This window comes from Neolamprologus brichardi, chromosome 15 (genome assembly GCF_056152115.1).
Source record: "Neolamprologus brichardi isolate AB-2024 chromosome 15, ASM5615211v1, whole genome shotgun sequence".
In the NCBI taxonomy this organism is placed as follows: domain Eukaryota; kingdom Metazoa; phylum Chordata; class Actinopteri; order Cichliformes; family Cichlidae; genus Neolamprologus; species Neolamprologus brichardi.
Window position 1 is genome coordinate 22,462,869 of NC_142118.1, and position 27,226 is coordinate 22,490,094.

At 38.4% G+C, this 27,226-nt stretch overlaps 1 protein-coding gene across 2 annotated transcripts; it reads right to left on the reverse strand.

Annotated features, from left to right (window-relative positions):
• Nucleotides 1–15,686: 15,686 nt before the first annotated feature.
• Nucleotides 15,687–26,278, reverse strand: pax1b (paired box 1b). 2 transcript variants are annotated; one of them, XM_087852047.1, is made up of 5 exons: nt 26,210–26,278; nt 24,002–24,581; nt 20,519–20,667; nt 19,110–19,377; nt 15,687–16,046 (listed from the first exon to the last, which is right to left on the reverse strand). In XM_087852047.1, the coding sequence occupies exons 2-5, from the start codon at nt 24,480–24,482 to the stop codon at nt 15,982–15,984; spliced, it is 963 nt and encodes a 320-aa protein (XP_087708173.1). In that variant the 5' UTR covers nt 24,483–24,581; nt 26,210–26,278; the 3' UTR covers nt 15,687–15,981. The 2 variants fall into 2 exon arrangements, with proteins under 2 accessions (XP_087708173.1, XP_087708172.1); XM_087852046.1 differs by lacking the exon at nt 26,210–26,278 and adding an exon at nt 25,577–25,694 and having other exon boundaries at nt 24,002–24,586.
• Nucleotides 26,279–27,226: the final 948 nt, after the last annotated feature.

Consider the following 27,226-nt stretch of genomic DNA (forward strand, 5'->3'; position numbering starts at 1 on the left):
AACTAATCATTTAATTCAGGTGTGTTGACCCAGGGTGATATCTAAAACCTGCAGGACCCTGGCTCTTGAGGCCTGGAGTTGGCTGCTCCAACACCCACATCCAGATAAGCGTCAGAAAATGGATTGATGGATAACCACATGTCAACGACACATCAGGGATAGTTTCTGGGTTCGATTCTTGTCCAAGTGGACTTTAGCATGCAGACTTTAGGAGTGGTGTCTCTTAAAAGTTGCACAGGTCAGAAAAAGAAGAAGAAGAAAAGGTTTTGTCTTTTGTACAAAGAGACAAGTGGTGGAGGAAATGATCAGATGTTTTCCAGTATCACAAATGTTTCAGCACCTTCAGCCTCTGCATTCATCTCTAAGCATGAGTCTTTTTCTCAGGTTAGCGGCACAGAAACAAATGACTCTGAAAACAAACGGCTGATGTTAAACAGGAGCTGAGGGACTCTCCACATTAGAAACTCATAAAGAAACTCTCTGACATCTGTTTCATTCCCCACAGTGACTTCTAGAAGGTCACAGGGGGGTCATGAGCACCAGTAGGGGTCACACATTGGGGAAACCCCACCAAAAGTCTAGACCACCCATCACAAGGCTGCAGGTTGATGAGAAAACCAGGTTTAAGTGTTAATCTAAATGGTTTTCTATGTGAGGCCTTTTTTTTTTAAAATTTTCAGAGATTGGTTTGTCATTGAGTACAGGCAGAAGTCAATTTCTTAGATATGTCATTCGATACGTTTGTTACTCCCAGTCTGATTAAACATCAACCAGGATGTTCCAGAACAAGGCTGAGCTACACAGGATCCACCCCACAGGGCCTTCAGGATCCGATCCCTTGTCCCTGCACGACAGATTAGAGCTATTTTGGGGCAGCATGATGCCTAAAAGAACATCTGGCAGGTGTTGTGGTTCATCAGCAGTCTCATAAATGTAACAAAACATTTTCTAAAAGCTTTACTAATGTTTTAAACAGGTGTTCCTATCATCATCTATGCTGCCCAACTTCACACTCAATATTTCCACAAAATTTATTTAACACATTTTAAGCTAAAAGACTGGAAATAAAAATGCAAACAAATGAATCAATAAAAATCAGGCTTGCTTTATGTTCCTACTGCAATACTGCTCCAACCCTGACATGTAAAACTGAAAGCTTGCCATATTATTAACAGTACAAGTTGAATAGCATTATTTTTGCAGAGCTTTCTCTGCAAAAACCTCACTCATTTGGAGCAAAGTTAAAACACACTTATGGCTCTCTGGACCTCCAGAACTCAGAGAAAAAACCTGTTTGGGGGTTGAAAAGATCCAAAAGACCATGAACACTGAGAGGAAGGAAGCTGGCATGGCAGGTTTGGATACTGAAAGTGTCTGTGTCAAGCTGATTTAACCTTGATGTAACCTTGAGTAAAACCAAAAATCTTCCATGCAGCTGCCTCCTGATTCTGAATAAACCTAACATCTTATTTTCAATCGTCTCTTACAGGCATGTTTCTTTTCATAATTAAAATAAGGCTCACTGGTTAAACTAAGCTCTTACTGTAGATAACAGGAGTGTGTTTGGTTTCTTGAGGCCATTTTTAGCGATGCGCTGCTTCCTGACCGCGTCTTCCTCTGCTGGGAGCATTTAAACACCGGACACACTGACACGAAGCCCTGTGTGGTCCAGAACTGAGAAGATGTGGGTGAAAGGTTGGGGTTCTCCCAGTGGTGAACAGCTTCATTTTTCTGTTTACTACAACTTTCACAGCTAACTTTACCATGATGTTATGTCTTTATTTAAAAATCTGAACTATTCCTTTAAGCTCCCCATTTGTCACTCGACTGCTTTTACTTCCATCGCTCCGGCGTTTTCTCTCTGCACCACCCAGGTGTTTAATCCTTGTATATTTCAATGGACCCACATTCAGATACGGGTTGTTTCATCTTGTGGGTTTTCCATTCAGTCCTTTCAGGGCTGCTGAGGCGGGCGGAAGGGCCACGTAATGTAATCTGCCACGACGTGACCGCAGATCTGTCAGGGCCCAACTCACGGCTTTCTAAACTCCCTGACAAGATCGTTTCATGCAACCTGCAAGGCACATTTACAGATACACTTACAAAAATAAAGGTGCTAACTGGATCCTTGACATAGAGCTATATAGAAGTGGTGTCAAACACCTGGCATGGGGGTCAAACCCTGGCCACCAAAGGGTCCAGTGAGGTCACAAACTACTCCAACTTTTCATTGAAATATATTCTTCATTTTTACTGGTGATGCTAGCCTCACAGCACATTTATTTTTAGAGCTAGACAAGTTGTTTAAATCATAAAGATGGAAGATATTGATGATTATTTACAAGAAAAGGGAAAAGAAGACTTTTTTAAAAAGAAGAAACTGTGGCGTACAGGATGCTTTTTTACTCTGGGCGATTTCTTTAAATATTTAGTTATTTACACTTGAGATCAGTTTATGACCCATGGCCTAAAATGAGTTTAAATAAAGAAATATGAGAATAAATAAAGAAAAAGGTTAATTAAAGAGACATTTTCAATAAAGTCCCAGGAAACACTGGCATTTATGTCCCAGGTCATTGATTTTGATTAGTTTCAATTCACAATCCAGTCAAATCATTCCTTACGAAGTAGGAGATATCAATCAAATTATTGCAATAAAGAATTTAAATCTGTTTTTTTATTAACACAGACACTCAACATCCTCTACACACGCTTGTATCACAGGAGCTGTTAAAGGAATGATGAGCAGCACTTGAGTCATCCATTGAGTTTTCAGGATTTTCTAATTCTGATCTCAGTCAATTCACTTCAGTTTGATTCATACAGCATCAAATCACAACAACTTTAGCTTTAGCTTTACATTGTAAGGTATTAAACTTACAATGATGCAGAGAAATCATTGTCAAGAGCAAGAGATTCATTATAATTAATGATTAGATGCAGAGTGTTGTCAGAATGTTTGCAGTATTTAATTTAATTTTGTTCTAATCCATAAACAGATTTCATAAAACATGTTTTCAACACAATTCATTTAATGTTGAACTTTGGAACAAAAACAACAACAAAAAAGTCAACTAGTTGCTGTGGTTCCTAACACTTCCCCTTTGCAATAATCCCACTTACAGTTGATCATGGAAGCTAGGAGAGAGAAAAACCTCCCTCATTGCATCCAGAGTACCAGGCTCAAATTCAGTGAGCTCATTCAAACAACCCGTTCTTTACAAATGTTTCTAAAGGCAGACGGCATAGGTGTTGAAAACACGTGAATTCAAAGATTAAGAGATGTGACCTGGTGCTTTTGTCCATGTAATGTATCTGTGCTTGTGTATTAAACCTTGCCATCTAAGCTAGCAAGTCTAATAGTCCTCTTTTTGTCCAAATATGCACAAGCAAACCAACATCATAATAGCCAAGATGCTTTAAAACCTCATTCTGAGTTCATCCAACTTTTATACAAAGTCTGTAGTCACCAGTTTATCACAGAGCTTCACTTACAGTCACTTCTGTAAATCACAGTCAACAATTAACCTGACATCTTCAAAAGCTCGTACAGGTTAAACTGGGCCGGCCAAACACTGTTAGACCTGACTAGCTTTGAATGCTTCACTAGAAAGACTATATGCTGATCAGCGACAACGCTCAGAGTCTTAGTCCCTGGTTTCATGTGGCTCTTAATTTGACACTTACCACTCACATAAAGTAAAGACCCCACAAGGACCGATGGTGCGATATGGCAGCCTCGCTTCAGTCAGTCTGCCCCAGGGCAGCTGTGGCTACAACTGTAACTTGCCTCCACCAGTGTGTGAATGTGAGAGTGAATGAATAGTGGAATCATACAGTGCTTTGAGGGCCCCGAAAAGCGCTATATAAATGCAATCCATTATTATTATTATTATTATTATTATTATTATTATTATTATTATTATTATTATTATTATTATTATTATTATTATTATTATTATTATTATTATTATTATTATCATTATTATTATTATTAATCCAGCGAAACAATTCAACAATCCAAGGACTCTGTGTGAGCACTTCTACCTTGAAAAACATCTGCTGTTACCACCAGGTGTCGCCCAACCTACAAGGAACAACTCTAAACAGATTTTTACCTTTCCATCTGATTCTTTTGGAGATTATAGATTAGATGAGATTGATAGATGCTGTCTTGTGCTTTGAAATGTGTGTTTTTCTTTTAAAAAAGAAAAAGAAAAACACAAGACACATAAAAGCAAGCCTGCAAGCAACACAAAGTCACCACAAAACTGCTCAGTTATGGAACATAAATGAGCATATTTCACTTTCTTTTCCATGGCGTCCAAACCAGCTGCAACATGCCTGGCGAGCATCGGCGCACAGCAGCAGCTCGGCACGCTTCACTGGACCTTTAAAGAGGAAATCTGTGCAGGTGAAAAAAAGTCTTAACTCTCGTTGGAACAGTTGAAAATGTCAGGAACAAGACACAACAATGCACAGTCTCTCAAACTGTACTTATGCTAGTTACTAGTTAAACTGGTGAAATAAAGTTTTTACAGCCACAGGTCACAGTTTATGATATGTCAGCAGCATGGCATCTTTAACCAACAGGGGAAAGGCCCGTCACCTCCATTTTACCGTGAAACCCGAGATTTTCATTTAGCCTGAAAAACCGCTTCATCTCCCCCTCCACCTCCTCCTCCACCTCCTACTCTCTCCTCAACTATTTTAAAAGCCTTTCGATGTTAACCTAAAGGTCAAATATTGTGAGAGTTTCTGTTGATGTTTCTAAGCCCAGATCCTCCCATTAGATCTAAAGGGGGGATTAACAGATCAGCAGCACAGGTAAAAGATGTGCTGATAGGCAGAGACGCCCAGCAACCCACAGCCCAGGTATTCTAACACTGACTTTATACCAACTTTACCTAAAGAAAGAAAAGGTGCTTGTTTGTTCATAGTTTAGGATAAAATTCCTGTAAGGTATGTGAATATTCTTCTCCCCATTTATTTACCATATAACTGTGAACTTTGAGAAGCTGTTAAAGGTGTTAAAAGTGCGATTAATTTATGACAAAAAAGTTAACATAATAAATTTATTAGAAGAAAAAAATGTATGAATTTATCAAAAATTGGGGTTTTTTTTAGAAAAAATCGACACATATTCAGAAAAAAATCTCATAAATCTGGAAAAATCAAGCAGCATAAATAGTAACATCAGTTCTAATAGAAATAACACATTTTTTTAATCTCACAAATTTGTGAGGGAAAAAAGTCAAAAATGCATGAGAACAAGTGTAAGCCGTATTGTTTGCGCTAAAGAAAGAGCAACAAAGTGTCAACAATATACAGATACCAAAACCTTCTAAGGATGGCTTGGTTTAATATTCATCTCTGCCTTCTTGTTGGAGACAATAATACTCCATTTGATTGGGCAAGGTACACCCTGGACAGGTCGCCAGTCCTTTACAGGGTCAGCGCCATAGGCTCCATACAAAACTGTGATGTCACGCATTTGTTAGTGAGGTCTCATTATAAAGATTTGAGTGAAGTGTTTTTATTGTCACCGTGTTGGCATTTTTGAAGTGAAACTGAGTGAGATTTCCTCCTCCTTTATGACTCTGTCTGATCCCAAATTGGCACTAAAGACAAAAACAAAGTCCAGGTGAGGCCACAGACAGGACTTCCACAGAAATGTCCCAGAGGATTATATACTTGGTGAGTGAGGTGGTTAATTTGGTTTGTCTGTGGATGATAGCTGGAATTGAGCCACTGGTCTGTTTTCACAACCAAGAAAAAACAAACATGTTATATTACAGTAAAGAATTGATTTTGCGAGCACTGAACCATTACTTTATGGCGTGCCAACCGGGTGATGGCTCTATACTGTACAGACTGTATAAAAGCTTCAGGTGTTTGGTTGAAATTATCCATCTGTGCTTCACCAATGCAGCGTTACAGGGCAGGTAGACCCTGGACAAGTCGCCAGTAGGGAATTGCAGGGCTATAATAATTGCAATTATATTGTTGTTTTAGCATTCCTACTGTAATCTTCATATATTGCTTGAAAATAAATACATGTCCTCACCCAGTTTTCTTGTCTTGACAGGTTCTTGCCTGCTTTTGGCATTGCATGGATAAAAAAAATGTGCTGTAGTCAAAATTTAACTATCATGAACACGAACACTGACCTCTCAGTCACCGTGTGGCCTTTTGCTGCCTTAGCTAAACCTCAACACAAGGTACAAAATACAAAATAACTGACACAAACATGCTCCAGTACTGATATTCCCATAAATCTTTGCAGTCACCAAGGAAAATATTCTGTGTTATACAATGGAAATGTGCAGCATCCTGATGTTTTTTTTTATTCCAGGGCAACAGACTTCACAGTATTCATATGTACTCAGGAAAACAGTTCAATCATATGGAAATATTTCTATATTTTGCTGCATTTTTGAAGGTAGTGAGGCTGGTCCCAACCCAAAATTCAATCTCAGCAAAATATCAACTAATCGTTCAACCTTGGTGCTTGGAAAACAAGCACAAAGATACCCACATGGCATTATCTATCACCAGCTGCCATCAGCAACAAATCAAAACGTTCACAGTAACACAAAGACAGGAGAAAAGTGCTGGCCAGAAAAACCTGGGTGGCAGCAGAGAACCACGCTGTGGGAGGGTTCAAGGTGAAAGATGGCACGGCAGCTGGGTGTGAGGAAAAACAGATGACAGTCAGATAGCTAAGATGGATCTGAGATTGCCCATCTGACGCATTTCCTCATCGCTCACAGATTTGTTATGTCTGTCTGTCTGTCAGCACCCTGCTGTACAAGCAGCTATTCATTAGAGATGCTATCAGACTGGAAAAAACAAAAGGGTTTTTTTTTTTTTCAAGAAGGAAGATGTCCAGGTGAGATCTGTGGGAACCATCTCAAAGTTGACTCTGTGTGCCAGTTATGTTTGCGATTTTCAGACGTCAATCATTGCATTATCATGCAATGCTTTGTCTGCAAAGGGAATGCTTTCTCTTTTGATTTGTTTAAATGTAGTGCCATGTGGCTTTGTTTAGAGAACAGAAATATGGTAAGTTATTTGTAAAGTAATGGTTTTAATGGGTTGGGCAGGCCCTTATAACACGCTTTTCTGCAAAATGTGCAAGCAATCAACTACCAAACGTCATTCAAAGTCAAAGATGCATTAAACAAACACTTACACACAATGATGTTTGTCAGCCAACATACCCATAGTCAGATAAGAGAACCAATATAAGTTTAATCTAAATAAATAGCGCTGTGATAGACTGGTGACCTGTGTAGCCCCGCCTCTTACCCCAGTGACTGCTGTGATAGGCTCCCTGAACTAGGTAAGTTCATTGATGACTGGATCTCGGTAAGTAGAAATATACCACTTGGATTACATGTTTAATTTGTGTAATTAAATTTGTTTTTAATATATTGGAAAGACTATTATTGCAACTAATAGACTAATATTCCGTTGCTGTCCATAGTTGTGACATCTATGGTTTTATGGATATGTTTGGCCAATTGAAAGAATTTGGATAGCTAAATATTAGAAAATATCCAACTTTTTACATATTTTTCTAAAATTAAATAAAGCGCGAAAGAGTTTTAAACATTGCCTACTTTGCAAAGGTCTTGTTGACTTTATGAGGGGAAAATTGATTACATCACGTGAATTAAGAGACGCAAACAAATCGTTTTTGAAAACATCTCAAATATTACCATGGCTGAAAATTCCTGGATCCAGAAGAAGATCTAGATGTCTCTCAGTTGTTGTTTTTCATTTGTATGTGTATTTGTGAAGTTTTCTGCCCTGACATGCAGCATTGAACTCTAACTGGGTCAAGTTTCACTGTTGGTAAAATGTTATTATTAAATTTTCATTCATATAAATCTTTTGAACCAATCACATGATCTGTTTGATGGGATGTTCTACACATTATTCCAGAGGGGAAATTGAAGGGAGTCACTTCCACTCTAATATAGATGAAGTGATTTCCTGTGGGCTTTAATAAAGCGTCAGGTTTGGACCAGTTCCAGTCTGGCCCCTGTAGCCTCTCTATACATGTTCATGAGTGCTGTTAAAAACCAGTGAAAAACTGAAGTGCAGCAAGTCTGCACTGACTTTTAGCCACACACTTCTTTCACCCCAACCAGTCGCTGGCAGATAGCCGCCCCTCCCTGCCTTCCTGCTGGAGGTTCCTTCCTGTTAAAAGGGAGTTTTTCCTTCCCACAGTCACCAAAGTGCTTGTTCATAGGGGGTCATATGATTGGTGAGTTTTTGTCTGTATGTATTATTGTAGGGTCTACCTTACAATATAAAGCACCTTGAGGCGACTGTTGTTGTGATTTGATGCTATATAAATAAAATTTAATCTAATTTAATTGAATCTACACCATCCAATTATATATATAAATAAATGAATAAATAAATAAAAGGAAAATGCCTGGTGGTTTTTTGCCAGCACATCATCCTTTAACAGAAAATCTTTATTTAAAATCAATGGCTGGTTGAAAAATACAGCGCCTAAATTAATAAATTAATTTATATATAACAAATAAATAATTAATCTTTTTTAATAAATTGAAAATTACAACAAAAATTTTAACAGTGAATTTGACTTATTGCAGATTTTTTTTTAGCATATGTTTATTGACCATAATTTTGTGTATTATATGGATGACACTACATGCACTTACCAATTAACTAATTTCAGGACTATCTTAGTAAAAAAAAAAAAATGACAGAAACTGTACAGGCCCATTTACCAGTGAATAATGGACACTATCCTAGTGCATCCATCTGACAGTGAAATAAATATCAGAAGATGTTGATTCATGTTCCTGTTTACATCTGAGAAATTCAACATGTCCCAAAGCTTGCCAAAGTGTGTCTACCCCCTCTTATTTAGTAAGAGAATTTCCCTCACCAAGCAGGAGAAAGGTGTGAAGGTGAAACTGTCATCAAAGGTTGTTTTCTGCTGTAGTAAGATCTTATTACCCATTACTACAACTCCAATTTCAACCTCATTTCATTTGAGCATCATATGCTAGTGTTTTGTCAAGGATGCCAAAAATCTACAGGTGTTTGGGTATGGCATGGTCTTGTCTGCAACAACGACAAAGTCTGCATGAAACTTTCAACCAGTAAACCACAGTTTGTTCCTCATTTAGTTTAGTTCTGACCAGTTAGAATCGATGCAGGACTCAAGGCCCCAAGAGCAAAGGGGGACTGTACAGCTTTAACAGAAAATGCGTTTGCTATACACGGGTCAGCTACAAAAATTTTCATGGGCATGGTCAGGGAGTGTGGAATATCCTCACACATATTGGAATTTTTTTGTTGTTGTTGTATGCATCGATAAATCACCACAGCAGTTTCCTAGACCTCATTTTAGTAACAAAGCTATTACAGCACGAGGCCTAACGCTGAATTGCATAACCGGTTAAGAAAATGGATGAATGGCTGTCCGACAGTAAAGATGAATTAATTCCCTTCACAAAAGAAAGCTTACCTGTCTGGAATTACAGACATGACAAGAATATTAATGCACAGAAAGGTGACAGAAGAAACTCAAAGAAAATCACGTAACAAAAGATCTAACACTAAAATAAAAATCTGTTCAGTGAAGGAGAAATCCTCCGCCACCTGAGAGAATAGAGGAGATTCTCCGTCTGACATGCTAAGCCATCATAATTGATGACTTGACATTCCAAGTGTTGCAACATGAAGCAGACTGTTGTTGTTTTGCAATAATTAGCCCACGATGGGCTTTGTGAAGGCTACGGTACACTGACAAAGACTGCAGCCAGACAGAAGCAAAGCGTGTGGAGTCGCAAATAGGTATGAAAAGTTCAAAAAGCAAAATTCACCTGCAGTTGCTATCTGCAGTGATGATGTCAGCATTTATGGATGACATGCCACGCGTGCACATCTACTGAAGACTTTACACAATCTTCTTAATGACATCTTGATCTTGAAGCTATGATTAACTTGATTCATTGGGGGAAAAAAACACCCATGAAATGTTTCCACCCACTTCAATTGTGTTCACTATTATTATTTTTTTAATCTACAGCTTTTGAAAACCATTAAAACATAACTGCCGTATGACGTGTGATGAAAACGTTCTAAGAACAGGCTGTAAAACTAAACAATTTGGCCAATCTCTGAGGTCATCTTCCTGTGCACCCCTGCACCATCCTCCATCTTTCAGTAGTTTTGTTTTTGCCCTTGTAATTGTGCTTCTGTGAGGGGGGGTGGATCTCCTCCAGTGTGGCTCCTTCAACTTGATATTCATTTTGAGGAAGAGAATGAAGTTTCGGGGAGGCAAATCTGACTGTGTGAGACAACAGATAATGTGTCACTGGCATGCACCAAAAATTCAGACAGAGACAGTGAATGTGGCTACACACAGTAAGCGAACTAGAGTTTATCTTGTCTTACTTGTCCGGAGGCAGGTCACCACATGGGGGGAGGCAGATGGTGAGGTCCGGGTGAGAGCTCATTGGTTGTGGGTGTAGAGAGTCCAGTGGGTCCAAGAGGGAAAGGCAGTGAGCGAGGCAGGTGAAGCAGAGAACCAGAATGACGACGATGATGGCTGCGAACCGACTGAGAAACCAGCGTCCAGGTGAATGTGACAAATTGCAAGGGTGGATGGATAATCTAATGAGTATTAAATCACAGGAGACAAACAGTCAATACAACAAGAATACGATGGCTTAACATGAACAGCACTTAAAGGTTTGGCACCAATGAGGGTTAGCAGACAATCTAGCGAAGATTCTTTGAGAGCGCTGGACATAAATACAGCCACGAAGATTAGCAACAGGTGTGGACACTTGGACGGGTTGCTGAGGCTCCACCTGTATGCAGAGACCAATCTAGTGGAAAACACACAGCCACTCACCCGGACCATGATACATATTCTTTCAAGCTGGATCTCAAGATCTCTGTCTAAATAAATAAATAAATCTGGGTAAATTCTCAGATGATCAAACATGGAACTATTTTGCTGGTAATAACTGAAATGAGTAAAGAAAATCAACATCCTACTTTTGCAAGATAATGCATAATTTTATTTGGGGGTTATATCAGCTGGGTCTGATTATTGGGGGGGTCACAAACCCCCTAACTCCCATGGAAATTACGCCCCTGCTTTTGCCAAACTCTTCCTTCGAATTTTTTCCTGTATTTGCGCTTTCCACCACCAAGAGGATACACCAAACACCTTCTTGGCAGTCTACCTCACCACACCAGTCATGTGATAACTCTTCCCTACCACCCTGTCCACCACCCAGCTTGTCTCAACTCCTCCCTGAACTCATCATTCAACATTCTTCCTTCTTCAACTTCAGCCATTTAATTCTGGCTTCGACTTTCACTCCTTGGCTCTTCTTAATTTCCAAACTCATTTTACAAACTACTATCCAGTGCTGCCAAGCTACATTCTCCCCTGCCACCCTCTTGCAGTCTGTCTCTTTCAGTTTGCATCTTCTGCACAAGAAATAGTCCACTGTGCACCTTTCTTCACTCTTATATGTCACCCTATTTTCCTCCCCTTTCTTGTCCACAGTATGTGTCCTTGTACATTTCTTTACCCACCCAACACTTCCTCATCACCCCTGCTCCCTTAACCTAACCCATTAAATTTCTGATTGTCTGATGTGTCTCTTGGAAGATGTTTTTATAACCTGGGCTCAAAAACAAATTCTATACCATGACCTAAGTCACAAAAACATGTTAACACAATTAAAACACTCTAAAAATTGCAGCCCAAATGACACAGACATGTTTTATCATCACATTGTACTTTAGACATCCTCCTCTGCCTCCAAACTGACCCTCACTCTTTGAAGTTTTGAAGATTTCTAGTAACACTGCTGATAATCTACTGATCGCTATCTTCAGTTGAACTCATTATTTACACTCAAGTTTCACCTGGACACACTCCTGGGAGTCTTTTACACTTCTGTACTGTTCATCAAAGCTGCATGTGCAAATGTGACCTGAAATGCTCGCAACATGAAATGGGCTTAAGATATTAAGTGTTTAATAGAACAGTGGGTGTATAAACTATCTCTGGTATAATTACTGCCCTGGATTTGTGATTTTGGCAGCTTAGAGCGGTTTCATGCTGAGCTGCCTCTTTTCTTCGTGGCGCCTCCGTTCTGTAGGTGTGAGAGAGATGAGGCAACATGTACTGCGGTGCAACACGTTTGGCATGTTAAAGGTAACCAAAGGGTATGAAATACAATGAAACAAAAAGGTGAAAGCATGTCGCACAATACACGAAAGGGAGGGTTTAAGTTAAAGCACAAAAGACAGATTAACAGACAACAATAGCCTACTTTAATGCAAATGAATCCAGCCATAAATGGCCATAATTTTCATTTCATAATTACTTTTTTTTCTCTATTTTTTTATACGCTTTGGTTTTCTGTGTGAGAAGACAAAAATCGTGAGCAGCCCCACCTGCACAGACAGAAAGCTGCAGACTCAATGAGCAGCTCAAAGCAGATAATGGAAAAGACAAGTGGGACTCAAGTTGCTTCCTAAATGACTCAAAGGCTTCCTAAAGAGTTTTAAACAATGAGCCGCTGTTTGCTCTGTCAGCCTGGATCTCAGAGGGACTCAGATTGTTCAGGTATTAATGGGCAGCCTCTGTTTACTTTGAGCTGTTTGCTGATGGATCATCTTACTTTTTTTTTGTTGTTTACCTGCAGGAAGCTTCTCCTGACTGCAGCAGCAACTCACGAGAATGAAACTGGACTTGTTTCCTGATTTAGGAGGTTTGTGCTTTTTCAACAAAAAATTATTTTAGAACCAGTTAAAGATCTGTAATGTTTTGTTTTTTGGGGTTTTTTGCGAGTCAAGCAAATGAAACATGAGAAATCGAGTTTCACTGATAGCTGAGGTGCATAAAAATCACCCATTGTAATTTCATTACAATTTAGTGTTCAGCTGGATCCTTACATGTTGGTCAGAGTTACACACACACACCTAAACATGACGCACAACAAGCACAGCAGCATCTCACAGTAGGACATTACTTCCCACCAATTGCACCTTTCCTCTGACACACCTGTTTAAAAAAAGAATAAAGAAAAAACATTTCCATTAATTCTGAGCATCAAACATTCCAACTTTCTCTATCATTTCCATTTTTGCATCAATTTATGGAGGAAAACGACAAAATTCAGGCAGCAGGTGAGAATTCAAAATAGAATGAAATATAATACACTGAGACTCCCAGGCATTCTTTATTGCTTTCAAATATTTACTCTCCTTTACTTTTCTCATTTCATGTTCTCCCTGCTGAGTCAACATGCACAGAGGCACGATTTCTGTCCTCTTTTGTTTTGGTGGCATCCTCTTTAAATGTGCATGTGGCACCTATTCATGACGGCGATTCATCATTTTATTTTAATTTATATAATACAGATATTTTCAGAAGGTTTTTAGAAGCATTGGAAAGGAGAAAGTCTCAATTCCCCAATAAATACTTCCAGTTAGACGATGGTGCTTTGTGTGTGCCATAGTTTATTTCCACAGTAAAACTCTTTTTAATCTCAGATTAATCATTTTAGCAAATAACACTTCACAAAGTAAAGTATAGAAAACTTCAGTAAATGATTCTCAATCTGCTTGATTTTTGAGAGTTTCTGAAAAAAAATCCTCATGGTTAAATGAAACAATATATTACAAAGTTACAAAATATAAGAAATAATACAAATTTTTATATATTAGAGTTATTTCTTATATTTTGTAACTTTGTAATACTATTGTATTAATTAATTTAGTTCAGTCTGTTACTGTTCTTACTGCCTTGAAGCAACTGTAACCACAGAATTTGCTCAGGGATTAATAAAGTATTCTGATTCTGATTGTGGTTATCATCCTGTCTTTTACTCTGTTATCGGCTAATCATTACTAGCTTGTTAGAAAACGGCTGTAAAATGTCCAAAATGTTCACCGTGAGCTGCAGGATGAGTCCATCTGACAGAAAACACAAATTTAAGCTTCTGGTTTGTAGTTCGGGAATCCTGACTTATCGGCAGTTGAAAAGAGGCTGTGTGAGACGTGTGTGAGACGTGTTTGATTCTCGTTTGTTTGTTGCATTTTTCTGGAGAACAGCTCATTGGAACAATATGAGTGAGTCCCGAGAAACCAAAGACAAAAATGTATAAAACTAATTTTGAAAAAAATACAATGATAAATGATAGAATTTTGCAAATTGAGAATTAAAAAAAACACATTTCCACTTCTTCAAAGGCCACTTTAAGATTTGTTTTTATGTTTAAAGTTGAAATTTGGTTTATGCACCTTTTATTGTGGCGCTCGGTTAGTGTCACTGAGCACAGACATAGAAACATGCCTGTGCATGCATGCATGGCCGAGACACTGATGTTATCTCAGAACTGGTCACAGTACGTAGAAAGAACCGCAGCACTGCTGATGCCGTTTCAACGTGCGATGGTGGTTCAGTCAGACCTTTCCTTACACTGCAGTCAAATCACATGTATGTGTTTTTGTATCTTTTATTTCATTTAAATATATATCTTTTAAATGAAATATGAATGACAGAACATTTGATCAGTAAATACTTGTGAAGAGACAGCCATGTTTAATAGCCATAATACAATAAAAATATCAAATATAAAACTATAAATACACATAAATACAGTTCTGCTAAAAATGATAAAAGGATATTGCACTTGTGCACAGACTAGTATTACCAAAATCTCGTTTTAAAATTATAAACAAAAGGGTTTATGATCTTCATGTCTATTAGATTCTATGTTATTGTGTTGCATGTCTCAGCTCTCAGACGTCAGCTCTCTGCTTCCCAGTGTCAGAAATATAAATCCATAATGTGGTCATTGAAAAGTTTAACTGAGAATGTTCACTTTTGTTAGAAGGATAATACGAAATAATTATTGTAGAGACTTCCATTAACTATAAAATGCATCGGGACAACTTTCACCATGAAGCTATTTTTCTAAACCAACCAAGAGGAAGAAAAAAAGATCGTCCAACGGTTGTTCAGCGATTAAACATTTGCTGCAGGCTGCAGTTACTGTGGGATAAGATGAAAAGACAAGATATATTGTTATTGTCCTACAGCCAGAAAATTCTACACAGGTGACAACATTTAACTGAAAAATAAAAAGGCTGGAATTTACTCAGGCTCTCAGACACGCTAGGTATGTCTCAGGTGGGTCAGACGAAGGTATGTTTGGTTAAAACAGACAGACGAAGATTTCGTAAATTATTGGTGTTAAATACAGAACTAAATGACATGGAGTAACCTCAGGCTGCATTCCATATTTAAGACAAAGCCAAGAAAAGAACAGACTTATTATCAAGTGCTCTTAAATATATGCTGTGCTTAAGGTAAACAACAAAATCTACCTGTTATGTACCCATAAATAGTGTCATTAAACTTCAATTACAGGAGAGCCAAACCCATTTAATGCATTTTAAAAAAAGACAAAACAATTTGGATAATAACACTAATTAATAACTACAGTTTTCTAATGATAAGATTCTTATCTGATCCATTTTAATATAATATGTTGAAAATATTTTCCTCCTAATGCTAAAATGAGCACAGATGCATTATTTGTTGCATTATTAAATATTTATTAAGCAAATGTATAGAAAAATATATATACAGCTTTGCCAAAATACTTTACAAGAATTCAAATGCAGCTTAAACGTTCTCTTTTGTGGCAACAACATCAAATTATATGGAAGACAAATTAGTTTTATTCAAGCTAAAAACATTTTTTTTTAGGACTTTCTCTGGTCTGTTTCGTGTTTTCTTCCTTCACCTTTTCATCACTAAATAAAAGTCCCGATTCGGACAGATTGGTTTGTAGTTCCAGCACAGTCACAGCTCAGTTTGCCACTAATCTTCTAAAACATGACCCTATTTAAACATCGCTCCAGTCCCACTGCGTTTCCTCCACGTCGTCACGAGGCTGAAGATAATCTGTGAGCAGAGTGATGGTGTTTGTTCAGGGGAAGTTTCCCTTCCTCTGCAAAGGAAACACAAGAAAGAACCCATTAGCAACATCGTGACCATGTTTCTCTTTTACCGGCATCCAGTTTATTTTATCGAGATTAAACAGCTCTTCTCTAATCAACTATGCACACAGTCGTATCAGCCTAACAAGGATTCCGACTTTATTTGTGGCCCATCAGTCTAGGAAGCCCTTTGAAACCCAATTATTTGAAGGATTTTTAATAGACACTTGTTGGTCAGAGACTTCTCCCTAAGGGAATTAGAAATCTAATCATAAAGGAATTTGTTGGCATGGATATAAAGATGATCTATTTCATGTACGTAATCTAGTTTTGTACCAATTTACATGGGTAACTTGGTATTACTGACATGACAACAGAGCTAGCATTGAAGTCCACGTGCAAGATAAATATACTCCTTCTACCACTGAAAGCACAGGTCACAACAGCCTTTAGCGTCCACACAGTAGCAGACATAGAAATGATTATCCCACATATAATTTGACCTGAACTGGGACACTCATAAGATTGCCCATTAGTTGTGCAAAGTTGACCGAAATATCTAACACTTGTGTGTTCAATATTCGGCCATTGTGTTTGTTTTGGTGTAGTTCTTCTTAAAATTTACCCCCTACAAAACACGTTTTTTCTTAATGTCAGTTTTCATTGTACAAGCTGGGCAGAGTAAATACTCTGGTGATGATAAGACGAAGTGTTAGCATCAGTTCGGCAGCATCAGAAGTCATAAGTAGGACATTGAAAGCATTAAAATACCACAAAACTCTCATTAATTGACAAAGAACTTCACCAACTGCAAAAATGAATTATAGTTTGTGCATGAACTTGCACGCACGCCTCTATTCTTTGCTATTTTGAAAGCCATTTTAAAGAAACTTCACAGATAGCTCAATGGCTTAAATAAAATCAAGACCTCAGATCCAAACACACCTTTACTCTAGGTACGAGTGTACAGACAGGAGAAAGTATATCTCCTTTGATGGTCAGAGATGCTACAGAAAGAAAGACTGAGTTCTCTGTTTCAGTGTTTTTCAGTATTTTATTCAACCTTCCTTTAAAGGTCGTCTCTGGGTTTTTAAATTCATTTTGAGTGTGTTGTACTGAAACCTGCTGCCCAGCCTGATCCTCCTTTTAAAAAAAACTAACTTCAAAGGGATTTTTTGGTTAAACAAAGGATAAATAGGAATGATCTGTTTGTTGATGGTTATCAGAAACTGGTTCTGTGGGCTTCGTGTTTTTCAGCAGCTTTAATAAGGTTTGACGCTGCTGGTGGGAAATCAGATTTGGCTTCATTATTTCAGATGTCTGCCCTTAAAATTTCAGAGTTTCATTTTCATTTGGTTTTGCAGTACATTAATATTTTGTGTGTTTTTTTATTGGTTTTTTTTTTATTGACCACTAGATTTGTTGAGGCCAAGTCCTGAAGATGAAAAAAGGCAAACAGTTATGAAATTCATTCATTTTTATCAAACTTAATCTGTTTTTGTTAGAAATGTACTGCTAACAACAGTTTACACAGAAAATGTGTGAATTATGTTAGTTTTTGCACAGGACAGCCAACTAACTATAAAGGAAATGTTATTTATTCTGTGAAAACCAGGAGCTATTTCTTCTGTGCAATTTGGGGCTTTTTAAATCTTAACAAAACCGTAGTGTTTCTTAAAAATGCACACACATTAGTGGTTGTTGAGGAGGAAAATGCAGCTTTTAGCAGAAAATAAATTCTCTCAGATGTGTTTTTATAGCTTAAAACACTGGATAGAAGCACTGCGGCTTTTTAGAGAGACAGTTTTATACATCTGTAGTTTTCAGCCAGGCCACAAAAGTCAACTTTCTCTTTAGCTTCCATCCTACAAAAGACTGAAATACTACTGAATATCAACAGTGGGCTGGCAGAGTAATCGGGAATCTGCGGGGCAAAGAAATACAGCACACTTCTGGAAACCAGTCATATTATCGCCCTAAAATAACTAAAGACCAATTTCCAAATTAGCCGGTTTGTCTAAGAGTATAGAGTCTCTTATACGTAAAACGCATGCTCTGTGGCAGATGATCCAGATGAAGCCGTGTATGCACTGCATTGTTTTGCCGTTACTTAGGTTCTGGATAAAGGCTTGGATAAGAAAAACACCAGGTTGCTAGATTTTTGGGCCACACAGATGATTGTGGTTTGCGTGTCAAGCTTTTAAAATGGCGCCAGTTACTGTTCAGGAATTACTTGTCTGACCAGCAACAGTTAACGATAACGGAAGGCGTCCCACAAGGTTTGGTTCTAGGTCCACTTACTTTTGCAATTTACTAATAGAGCTAATGATTAGCTAATGATCTATAACTTGTACTAAATGAACATAAACTGTTTTTCAGAGCAAAACACAATGATGGATAACTGCCACATATCCCCAATGCCTAGTGATCTGACACTGAGACCATTCAACTGAACAATTTTGTTAAGATTTCTGTTTTTGTTGTTTTGGAATTAGTGCAAGTTTGCATGGTTTTCCCATGGTTGCATCGATTATCTCTGGGTACCTGGGTACCTGCTGATTTTAAAAATTGCCCGTATGTGTGAATGTGAGAGTGAAAGGTTGGCAGCCCTGCGGCAGACTGGTGACCTCTCTAGAGCATACCCTGCCTTTCACCTGGTGGTCAATTTAAATTAGGGATTATAAACTGTTTGACTCTGTACCCATTTAAACTGTATTGGTATATTGTTTGATTTTAATGTGTTTTCTTTTATCTTATCTACATGATTTGTTTATGCATCTCTTTTCTTTTCTACTCTCAGCTCTGTATGATATCATACATAAGATACATAAGAGCTTGTTTCATATGAACTGAGGGGTTTAAACAAGGCTCGGTGTAACATAAACAGTGAAATAAGCACAATGGTTTCACTTTAAATTAAAGCCAATAGGTCATTAATATTTAGTCTCAGAAATCCCCTTGTTTTTCATCACAGCAGTGGGGCTCTGCTAGTTTATCAGTAACAGTAAAAACATCTGGACCAGATGTGGTGCTACACAGAACTGGCTCGAAGGCAACGTCTGAGTCACTCTCACCTTCTCTCTGTGAAAGTTTGAAAGATGTGGAGTGGAAATCTGCAGCTTCCTGTAGTGCAGCTGAGCTGGGATGACTCAGACTCTGAGTCATTCCAGGGCTCAGACTGGGGGTCATTCTGGAATTCAAACTGGGAGTCAGACTGGAGGACTGGGGCTGCCAGTGGTGTCCAGAGTTCATGTAGTTGGTTGCAGGGCCTCCATACACACAGTACTGGTTCGGCGGAGAATATGCACAAGCTGAGAGGTAACCAGGCAGGCCGGATGAAGACTGAGGAAAACAAGGAAAAAAGGAAAGGTTTTAATCCCACTTGATTTGAAGTAACATTCCGATCAATCCATGATCTTTCAGGATGATTTACATGCCGACACTTTCCATCAACTAATTATTGTTGTCGATTGATGCTTGGATCTGGTCTTACTTAAAAATATTGTCACTGACATTTTTTCTCAAATTACCTCGATGATGGCTTTAACATTCATTTTGCCCTTTAATAAATATTAAAAGGTTTTCTCATAAGTGAGTCTGGTCTACTCGCTTTTTGAAAAGCCATTAGGCTGAAATGCACGTTTATTTTTAAAAAATAGTCCTGCATATCTCCCTGATCACAAACGCCTTTAAAGCTTTAGTTTTTTTAACTAATGAGATTTCTGGAGGACTTTTGAAGATCTTCCAGTTTCTGATTTTTTTTAAATTGCACAGTCAGAAAATCTCCCTAATTTACAAAAAAGAGTAAAAAATAATACATGAATAACAATTTTAAATTTTTTTAGAGAAATAACTCTTTCTCTAAATGTCCTTGTTTTCCTTTTTGTTCCAAAGTAAATAGTAAAATACTCCCTTTTGATTCGTCCACATTACAACAGCTGTTCTATAAGCTCTGTGCACATCAGCAGCTGTTAGAGGTTTACACAAAGATGAAATTAATGAGCTAAAGACACTTGAAACAACCTTTTAAGAAAATCCAAGAGTTTAGGCTCTTTCTTCAAAACTTCCACTGGAGTATTTCTAAGTCTCAGTTTAACAGCTGTTTCTACTTTCCCCGAAAAACTGGAAAACATGAGAGGGGCTGGTGGATTGTAGCCAATCAGGGCTCTCCTTACAATCGGGACTGACAACTATCATCAAAGCAGAACAAGCAAATGGCAAAATAGCAGCAAGTAAAGCAAAATTCAGACATAGAAGGATTCTGACTTTAATAAATTCATTTGTGTGCTGTAAATCACACTTTTATTTTCCAGTTCATCTAAAGCCTGTGACATGTTGACCAGTTTAATTTCATAATCAGAATTTATTCCTGTTTTACTGCCAAAATAAACCTAAAAGTCCTATTTTATTTGTACCTTCCTGCAGTTAAAAGTGTTCCTTGTGCAAAAACACTTTGTTTGCAGGTAATGCTCAGGTTACTTACCTGCTGTGGATATTTGATGTCCAGTTCGTTGTTGGGTTTCTCGACTCCATTGATTCCAGACGGAAACGATCTGCTGCTCATACTGGTCATGCTGGGAACGCTGGTCCATTCCTCCATTTTGGCTGGATGTCCATCAGATCCAGGCACACCTTTAAAAAAAACATGTAAAATGATATAGCTCATAAAAAAATTATACAGTCTTAATGTTTTTCATTGCAAACTGATTCAGCAGAGATCAGTGGGGCAAGTTGAGAACCGATGTTCTACCAGTTATCTGTTGTTTCGTCAGACTAGAGTAAAGCCGTTTGTGCAAAACCTATTAAATCAAATTTCATAAACTTGTTAGAGGAACAACACATTAAATATTGATGTAGGTCAATGTTTTTGAAGGCACGTGATAGGTAACTGGCCCAGCAAAGGATATTTGAGAAAGCACTTTTAAAAAGCAAATTGGCTCATATCAAAAAATAAGATTAAATGAGTCCACTCAGAGTAAATATAAAAAGTAAATAAAAACATAATAGAATTAAAAAGTTTAAGGTGGAATAAGAAGACAAGAAGTGGAGCCACTTCTGGCCTGCTTCAGGTTAACATTAGCAATAAGAACACATATTAGGTTTTGTTGAAGGACAGCAGTCGAAGGCTTTTTTGTAATTGTTAACTAAAACTCTTATGCACGACAAAATGGTTCAGTTAATATTTTTCCACATTGTTTAATTTTGGAGCAACATCAGGAACGCACAGGATAAATATTACTGAAACAGAAACAAAATAAAAAGAAATTGTGGGGAAAAAATATAAAATTTAAAAGAAAAAGGTGCTGTACAGACACTTTGGTTAACAGCGTCTGTGATGGATTTGAGGCAGTTCATTCCTCTGTGGCTGCAGAACTTCAGCAGCTAAAAACATTTTTCTGTGGCACCTTTCACCCAAAAACAATAACTTCAAACTCTGCAGGAGAGCAACAAGCCCAAACATCCAGGCAGAGTCATAAAGAAGTACCATCATCCTCCAGAAGAACAACAAGAGCTGCAGCAGATGGTCTGACCCTGCAGAGCCCTGAGCAGCAACATGGAAACTGTCTGGATCACACGCACACTAAACCAACAGACGAGCGCTCTCAGAAACCTCCGTGCACTCCAGACTCCGCTCTCTGATAATATCTCCTGGATCTGGTTTGCATGCAGACATTGCTGATGTAGAGTGGCTGGCTTATTGTCAGTTTGTGTTTCTCTAATCACATGATGGAGGGAGAAAATAAAATAAGGAATAATTTGATTTTTACTGCATTCTGTTCGTCCAGTGTTAGGTGTGGTAAGGCAAACATTTAAATGTATAATAGTTTGTTGCTTTAAAGATAAATCTGCGCTGCGCAGAATTCGACAGGATGGATTTACTTAGCACGACAGTTTGATTGTTGAGGAGCATCACATTGTTTAGACGCACCCTGAATGAACGTACTGCGAATGTTTGGGTTTTATTTTTAAATGGCACCGATTTAAAATCATTCAGAGAAATAATGTGAAAGCATGAAGCCTCACGATCCAAAGGTTAAGACAGAAGGACCACAGACGTAACTGAATACACATCAAAACTGTATTTTTGAGGGTTACATGTGAGAATATTGTTGCTAGTTTGTTTGGCAGGGAACCGTTAATGATAACTATACAGGCCAGGCATAAATAGAAGCACGGCTTCAGTCTGAGCCTGTTCAGTCATTATTTGTAAAATAGGCATGGATCTTATATGAATTGTTTGGGGTTTTTTTTAGTCTGTATAATATGTGAGTACTGAATGAATAAATAAATATCAAAATGATCTCCGGGGCCTCGCATGTGTTGAATCAGTACGGATTTATAAAGCGCTTTTCAAGGCACTATTCATTCACTCTCACATTCACACACACTGGTTGAAGCAAGCTACAGTTGTAGCCACAGCTGCCCTGGGGCTGACAGACTGGCATCTAAAGCCACATCTTTAGATAGTAATACTGAGGAGTTAACCTGACAGATAAAAGTGACGTTAACCTGAAACTCATCCACAATATGTTGCACTCAAATCTTCATATATGCCTTCATATAACTAATATTTACTTGGCTTAATGTCCGTGTGTCTGCTGAGTGCTGTCAGAAAGCTAAACGAAAGTTTTTACAGCTCTCAGTAAATAATATTCTGTAATTTTTGATTCGCTTTCAGATAAATCAGAATGGGTTACAGAGGAGCTTTGTGGATCAAGACGTATCTATCAGGAAAAATAAAGCAGAGCTGAAGAAGATTAATGATCTAGATCAGATGTGGAGGACGATGAGCTGCTCACAGACTTATTATAGTTTATTTTTTATTTAATAAATCTTTATATTCAGTAATTTCTTAAGTGCTTATCCACTTCAGGCTGATTATGCCTCGGACAGGTAGGCAAACAACCATTCACGCTCACGTTCACACCTACGGCCAACGTAGAATCACCGGTTAACCCTAAAGCTCGAGTGCCCAGAGAAAACAAACACACGGCCTACAAACATCACAGTTTGCCACAGAAAGGCCAGTCCAATGGATTCAAACACCAGACCTGGGCTTGCTGTGAGGCGACAGCGTCAACCACTGAACCATCGTGTCACCTGAGAAAATTTGATCTCAAACTTCGACAGTAACTGCTGACAAAATACAAAAATATCACCTCATCTATATTCAGCTGATTCCAACCCAGATACTTTTAACCAGAAATACGAGTGTTTAATATTTAACATGTGAATCAGGAACAACACGACAGCACGATTAGATTGCAGTGAATGATGGTCTTTAGACTTTGTTAGTTTATCAAAAGGTCACTGAGGTCACAGTGTATGACTAACTTATAATCTGTGCCTCTCATCTGTTGAAATGTACTCTCAGAGACAAGATGATTTTGGAAATGAATATTTCACAGTTTCATGTTGACAATTTAAATGTACAAGAATTATCCAGTGAGGAAATAAATAAACCCATTTTTCTTATTTGTAATAACAATAATAATCTGCTGATTCACTCACCCACCCATTAAAGACATTTTATTTGTTAATTCATTTCATTTTCCCCATAGTTTTTTTTATTTAAACTAATTTTACAGAAAAACTCATTTTAATCTACAGTGGACTAAAGTTATGTTTTCATTTAAAGTCGGGAGAACTTTAAGGTTTAGATTCAAACTTTTAAGGTTTAAATTAACAGAAGGATAACTATTATACTAATCAAACGTATTATTATTATTATAAGATTATTTAAAAAGGTAAATGTTAATAATTTTCATCATGTAAAATCAAACCTTATCAATTTTTAAATAACTCATTTTACTGTATTAAAGATAAAAGTAGAATAATTGGTTTGATTTATTTGAATAAACCAGCAGATCATTTAAACAAAATTTAAATGTTTTAATGCATAAACCCGATTTTTAAAATGTTTATTCTGAGTGTTAAGTGTGAAATATAAAGAGTCTCCACCAACCTCCCGGCTCCATGAAGGCCCTGATGCCCAGGAAGTTGTGCCAGCTCCGGGGCAGGCCGATGTGTCCCGCGGTGCCGCTGCCGGTTCTGGTCCCGGAGGGGGCCCCGGGCCCGCTGTAGGACGGGTACGGGTAAACAGGGCCGTACTGCAGCGGGGCCTTGATGCCGTCGCACGGTCGCGGCTGAGAAAGAGTCCCGATTTTATTCCTGAGGATGCGGCTGATGGAGCTGACGGAGGGCACGTTGTACTTATCGCACACCCCGTCGGACAGCAGCCGGTCCCGGATCTCCCAGGCGAAGATGCCCGGGTCCCCCTGCTTGTAGTCCCGGATGCTCTTCACCACGGCGGGGGTGGTGACCCGAGGCTTGCTGCCGCCGATGGCCCCCGGCAGAATGGAGCCGGTCTCGTTGTAGCGAGCAAGGATCTTGGAAACGCAGCCGTGGGAGACCCGCAGCTGGCGGCTGATGTCGCAGGGCCGCATACCGAGCTGCGCCAACTCCACGATCCGCAGACGCACCGGGTTCGGCAGCGGGCGGCCGTTCACGAACACCCCGCCGAGCTGATTCACCTCCCCGTAGCTCTGCTCTGCAACACGGGGGGAGAGGTGTGACCGAGCCGCTCGGGTGTAAAGCGGGAGCAGGTTTAAAGGCTTCGCAGGAAACATCTTATTATTATTTTAAGAAAGTTATAAACCCTGTTCTCAAAATAAACGTCTCCGTTAAACGACGTTAAATGTGTGACCGTGTTAGTTTTTCCTGTTTAAACATAAATCAGATTTTAACTGTTATTTAAATGATAAACATTAAACAAATGACTGAAGATTATTTAACCAGAATAATGATTACATTTATTACGTCATCCATGGCATTAATACATGTTATTAACGTTAATTTAAAACTTTTAGTGTATTTTCGTTTAATTCACTTATAAAATATGCAAATAAAACAAACATTTTTAAGCTTCTTTATGTGATAGCTACTTGAAAAATAAATCCATAACAATACACGTTTTATTAAAGTTTATCTCCGAAAAAACGACAAATTTGTAATTTGTTTCTGATTTTCTGTCTCAATCTCCAGCTTTTTTATACTAAACACGTAGATTAAATTAATTTAAGTGACTGAATGTTTAACGCATTAAATGAGGCTGAGATCTTACTGGCTGATGAGGCTGATGTGTGTTTGTGTGCACAGATTAAATCCACTCTTCAATTATAGATCAGATTTTCTTGCTAACTCTACATGCAGCTCAGCTGAGGATTCATCTGTGGTGTTAGTGCAGCGCTGCACTTTCTGATTATTTCTGCTCATCTGCTGTACTAAAAGAATCTTCTTATAGCTTAAAATTCAGCCTTAAAACTTTCTGGCTCCATTTGAGGAGATTTCTGGGTGTTAATAGGACAAAAAAGCTTTTCGCAAGTTGGTAGCAAAAATTATTTATTTGAGAATTTAAATCACTGCTGAATGAACCAGTTTGTTCTCTTAATACTTCGTTTATGTTTTGGGGAAGCTGTGTGTTCCTCTGGCAGTCGTGTAACAGTCATTTAAATGCATTCACTGGAGTCTAGACTCTCACTTTGTCCTCTCTGTTTGTGCACATCTATCATCAGTCAGAGGCATTTTTAAAAATCTTATATTTATTGTTCTTGTTGCCCATCATTAGCACGCACTCTTCATTTCACCTGCAGCTTTCCTGGTTAGATAAATGAGGAAGGAAGGAGTTTAATTTGACTGACTGCAGCAGACTAAAGCTCAGACACGTTTCTGCAAACACTGAGTGATAAATTCATAAACTTTAAAAAATGTTGTCTGTCTGTTTTTTTTTTAAATCAAATATAAATCTTGCCTTTACCCTGCATAATCTCCGGTCTACTCTGGATTCTTTTATAGGTGTATGCATACTTTGTAACTCTGAAAACACTTTTAATATTTATTAAAAGTGTTATTAATGCACAACAACAGTTTAAAGAGGCTGTAGCACACAGATCAGCTCATTTTAGTTTAGAAGCACCTCGGCGTCCTATTTTGTGTTCACTTTACTTGCTGCTGGTATAGCTACACTGTGTCACATTTTAAAAGATAGTCAAGCAACAATGCAGCTTTTCTTCAATAAAACACTCCAGAAAAGATGAAATCTCCTCCAAATCTCACATAAATCCCTTTTCTCTTCTTCAGAGTCACCTTCAGGTTAAATCTGTATCAAACTCACCCATCAGCTGCCGTCCACAACGTCTCACCGCTCCACCATCCAACCCTCCGACTGCAGCCTGCAGCAATCTGAAGAGATTTGAACCACCACCACCTCCTCCTCGTCCTCTTCCTTCTCCTCATTTCCTGCTTGCAGGCTGTCATCAGAAATACGAGAGTTCCTGAAGGGCTCTGAAAGCTGGATTTCTTTTCTCCCATGTCCACATGTTGACATTGAACTCATCTTGAGCTGTTTATTTTCCCCCAGAGAGGACAGCAGCTGCCAAAGGATCTGTTTAAAGGACAACACAACGAACTTACATCACTGGAAAGAGTTTGTTCAAAGCCACTCTGTGTGTGCATGTTAAACAGAACTGACAAATAAATAATAAGATAATAAGGCACCACAAAGAATTTTTTAAAAAGTCCAGAAATAAATAACAACAACAAAACCAGGCTCATTACAACTTGTAATTGTTTTTATAGTTTTATTTATGATCATTGATTCAACTGCAAAATTAAACCCACCTGTAATGTACGCAGTCCAAACTGGTGACTGAACACAGCAGGTCAAATTCCCCTCAAGTCACAAAGTGCACAGCAGTGCTATAGACTGCTGTTCCACAAAATCAGTCCATTAATTTAATTAAATACAAAACAAAGAACAGGTTGTTTGGTACCAACCGTCATCCTCCTGCATAACGAAACCAGCATCTCGTTAACAAAACCTGCAGTTCCCCTAATGCCCACTTGAGGTTGCCTCTAAAAACGAGTGATTCCTCACAGACTCCCTCATTAAAACACTAATTTACAGCTGAAGTAAACGTGTTTACAGAACTGACCTCTGTAGATTGTTCCCCCTTCACAAAAAGTGTATAAAGTTTTCTTTATTTATTTGATCTGAACCTGGTGGGTACTGCAGTGGTTGCTTTGACTGGCAGGTGAGCTGACACAGCAGGTAGCTGCAGTCGCCTGGTTGTCCTTCACTCAGTAAATGAGCATGTCAAAGCAGCCACTGTAGTGGAGTCTCTCTATGTCT

Bases quoted from the DNA above. Each gene is read 5' to 3' on its own strand.
- pax1b (XM_087852046.1), bottom strand. From the start codon at position 25,607: ATGATAGATGTGCACAAACAGAGAGGACAAA. The intron at 19,378-20,518 runs GTAAGTAACCTG...TGTTTTCCTCAG, and splicing joins ACATCAAATATCCACAGCAG to TCTTCATCCGGCCTGCCTGG. The intron at 16,047-19,109 runs GTGAGAGTGACT...TTTCCTTTGCAG, and splicing joins CAAACTTTCACAGAGAGAAG to AGGAAGGGAAACTTCCCCTG.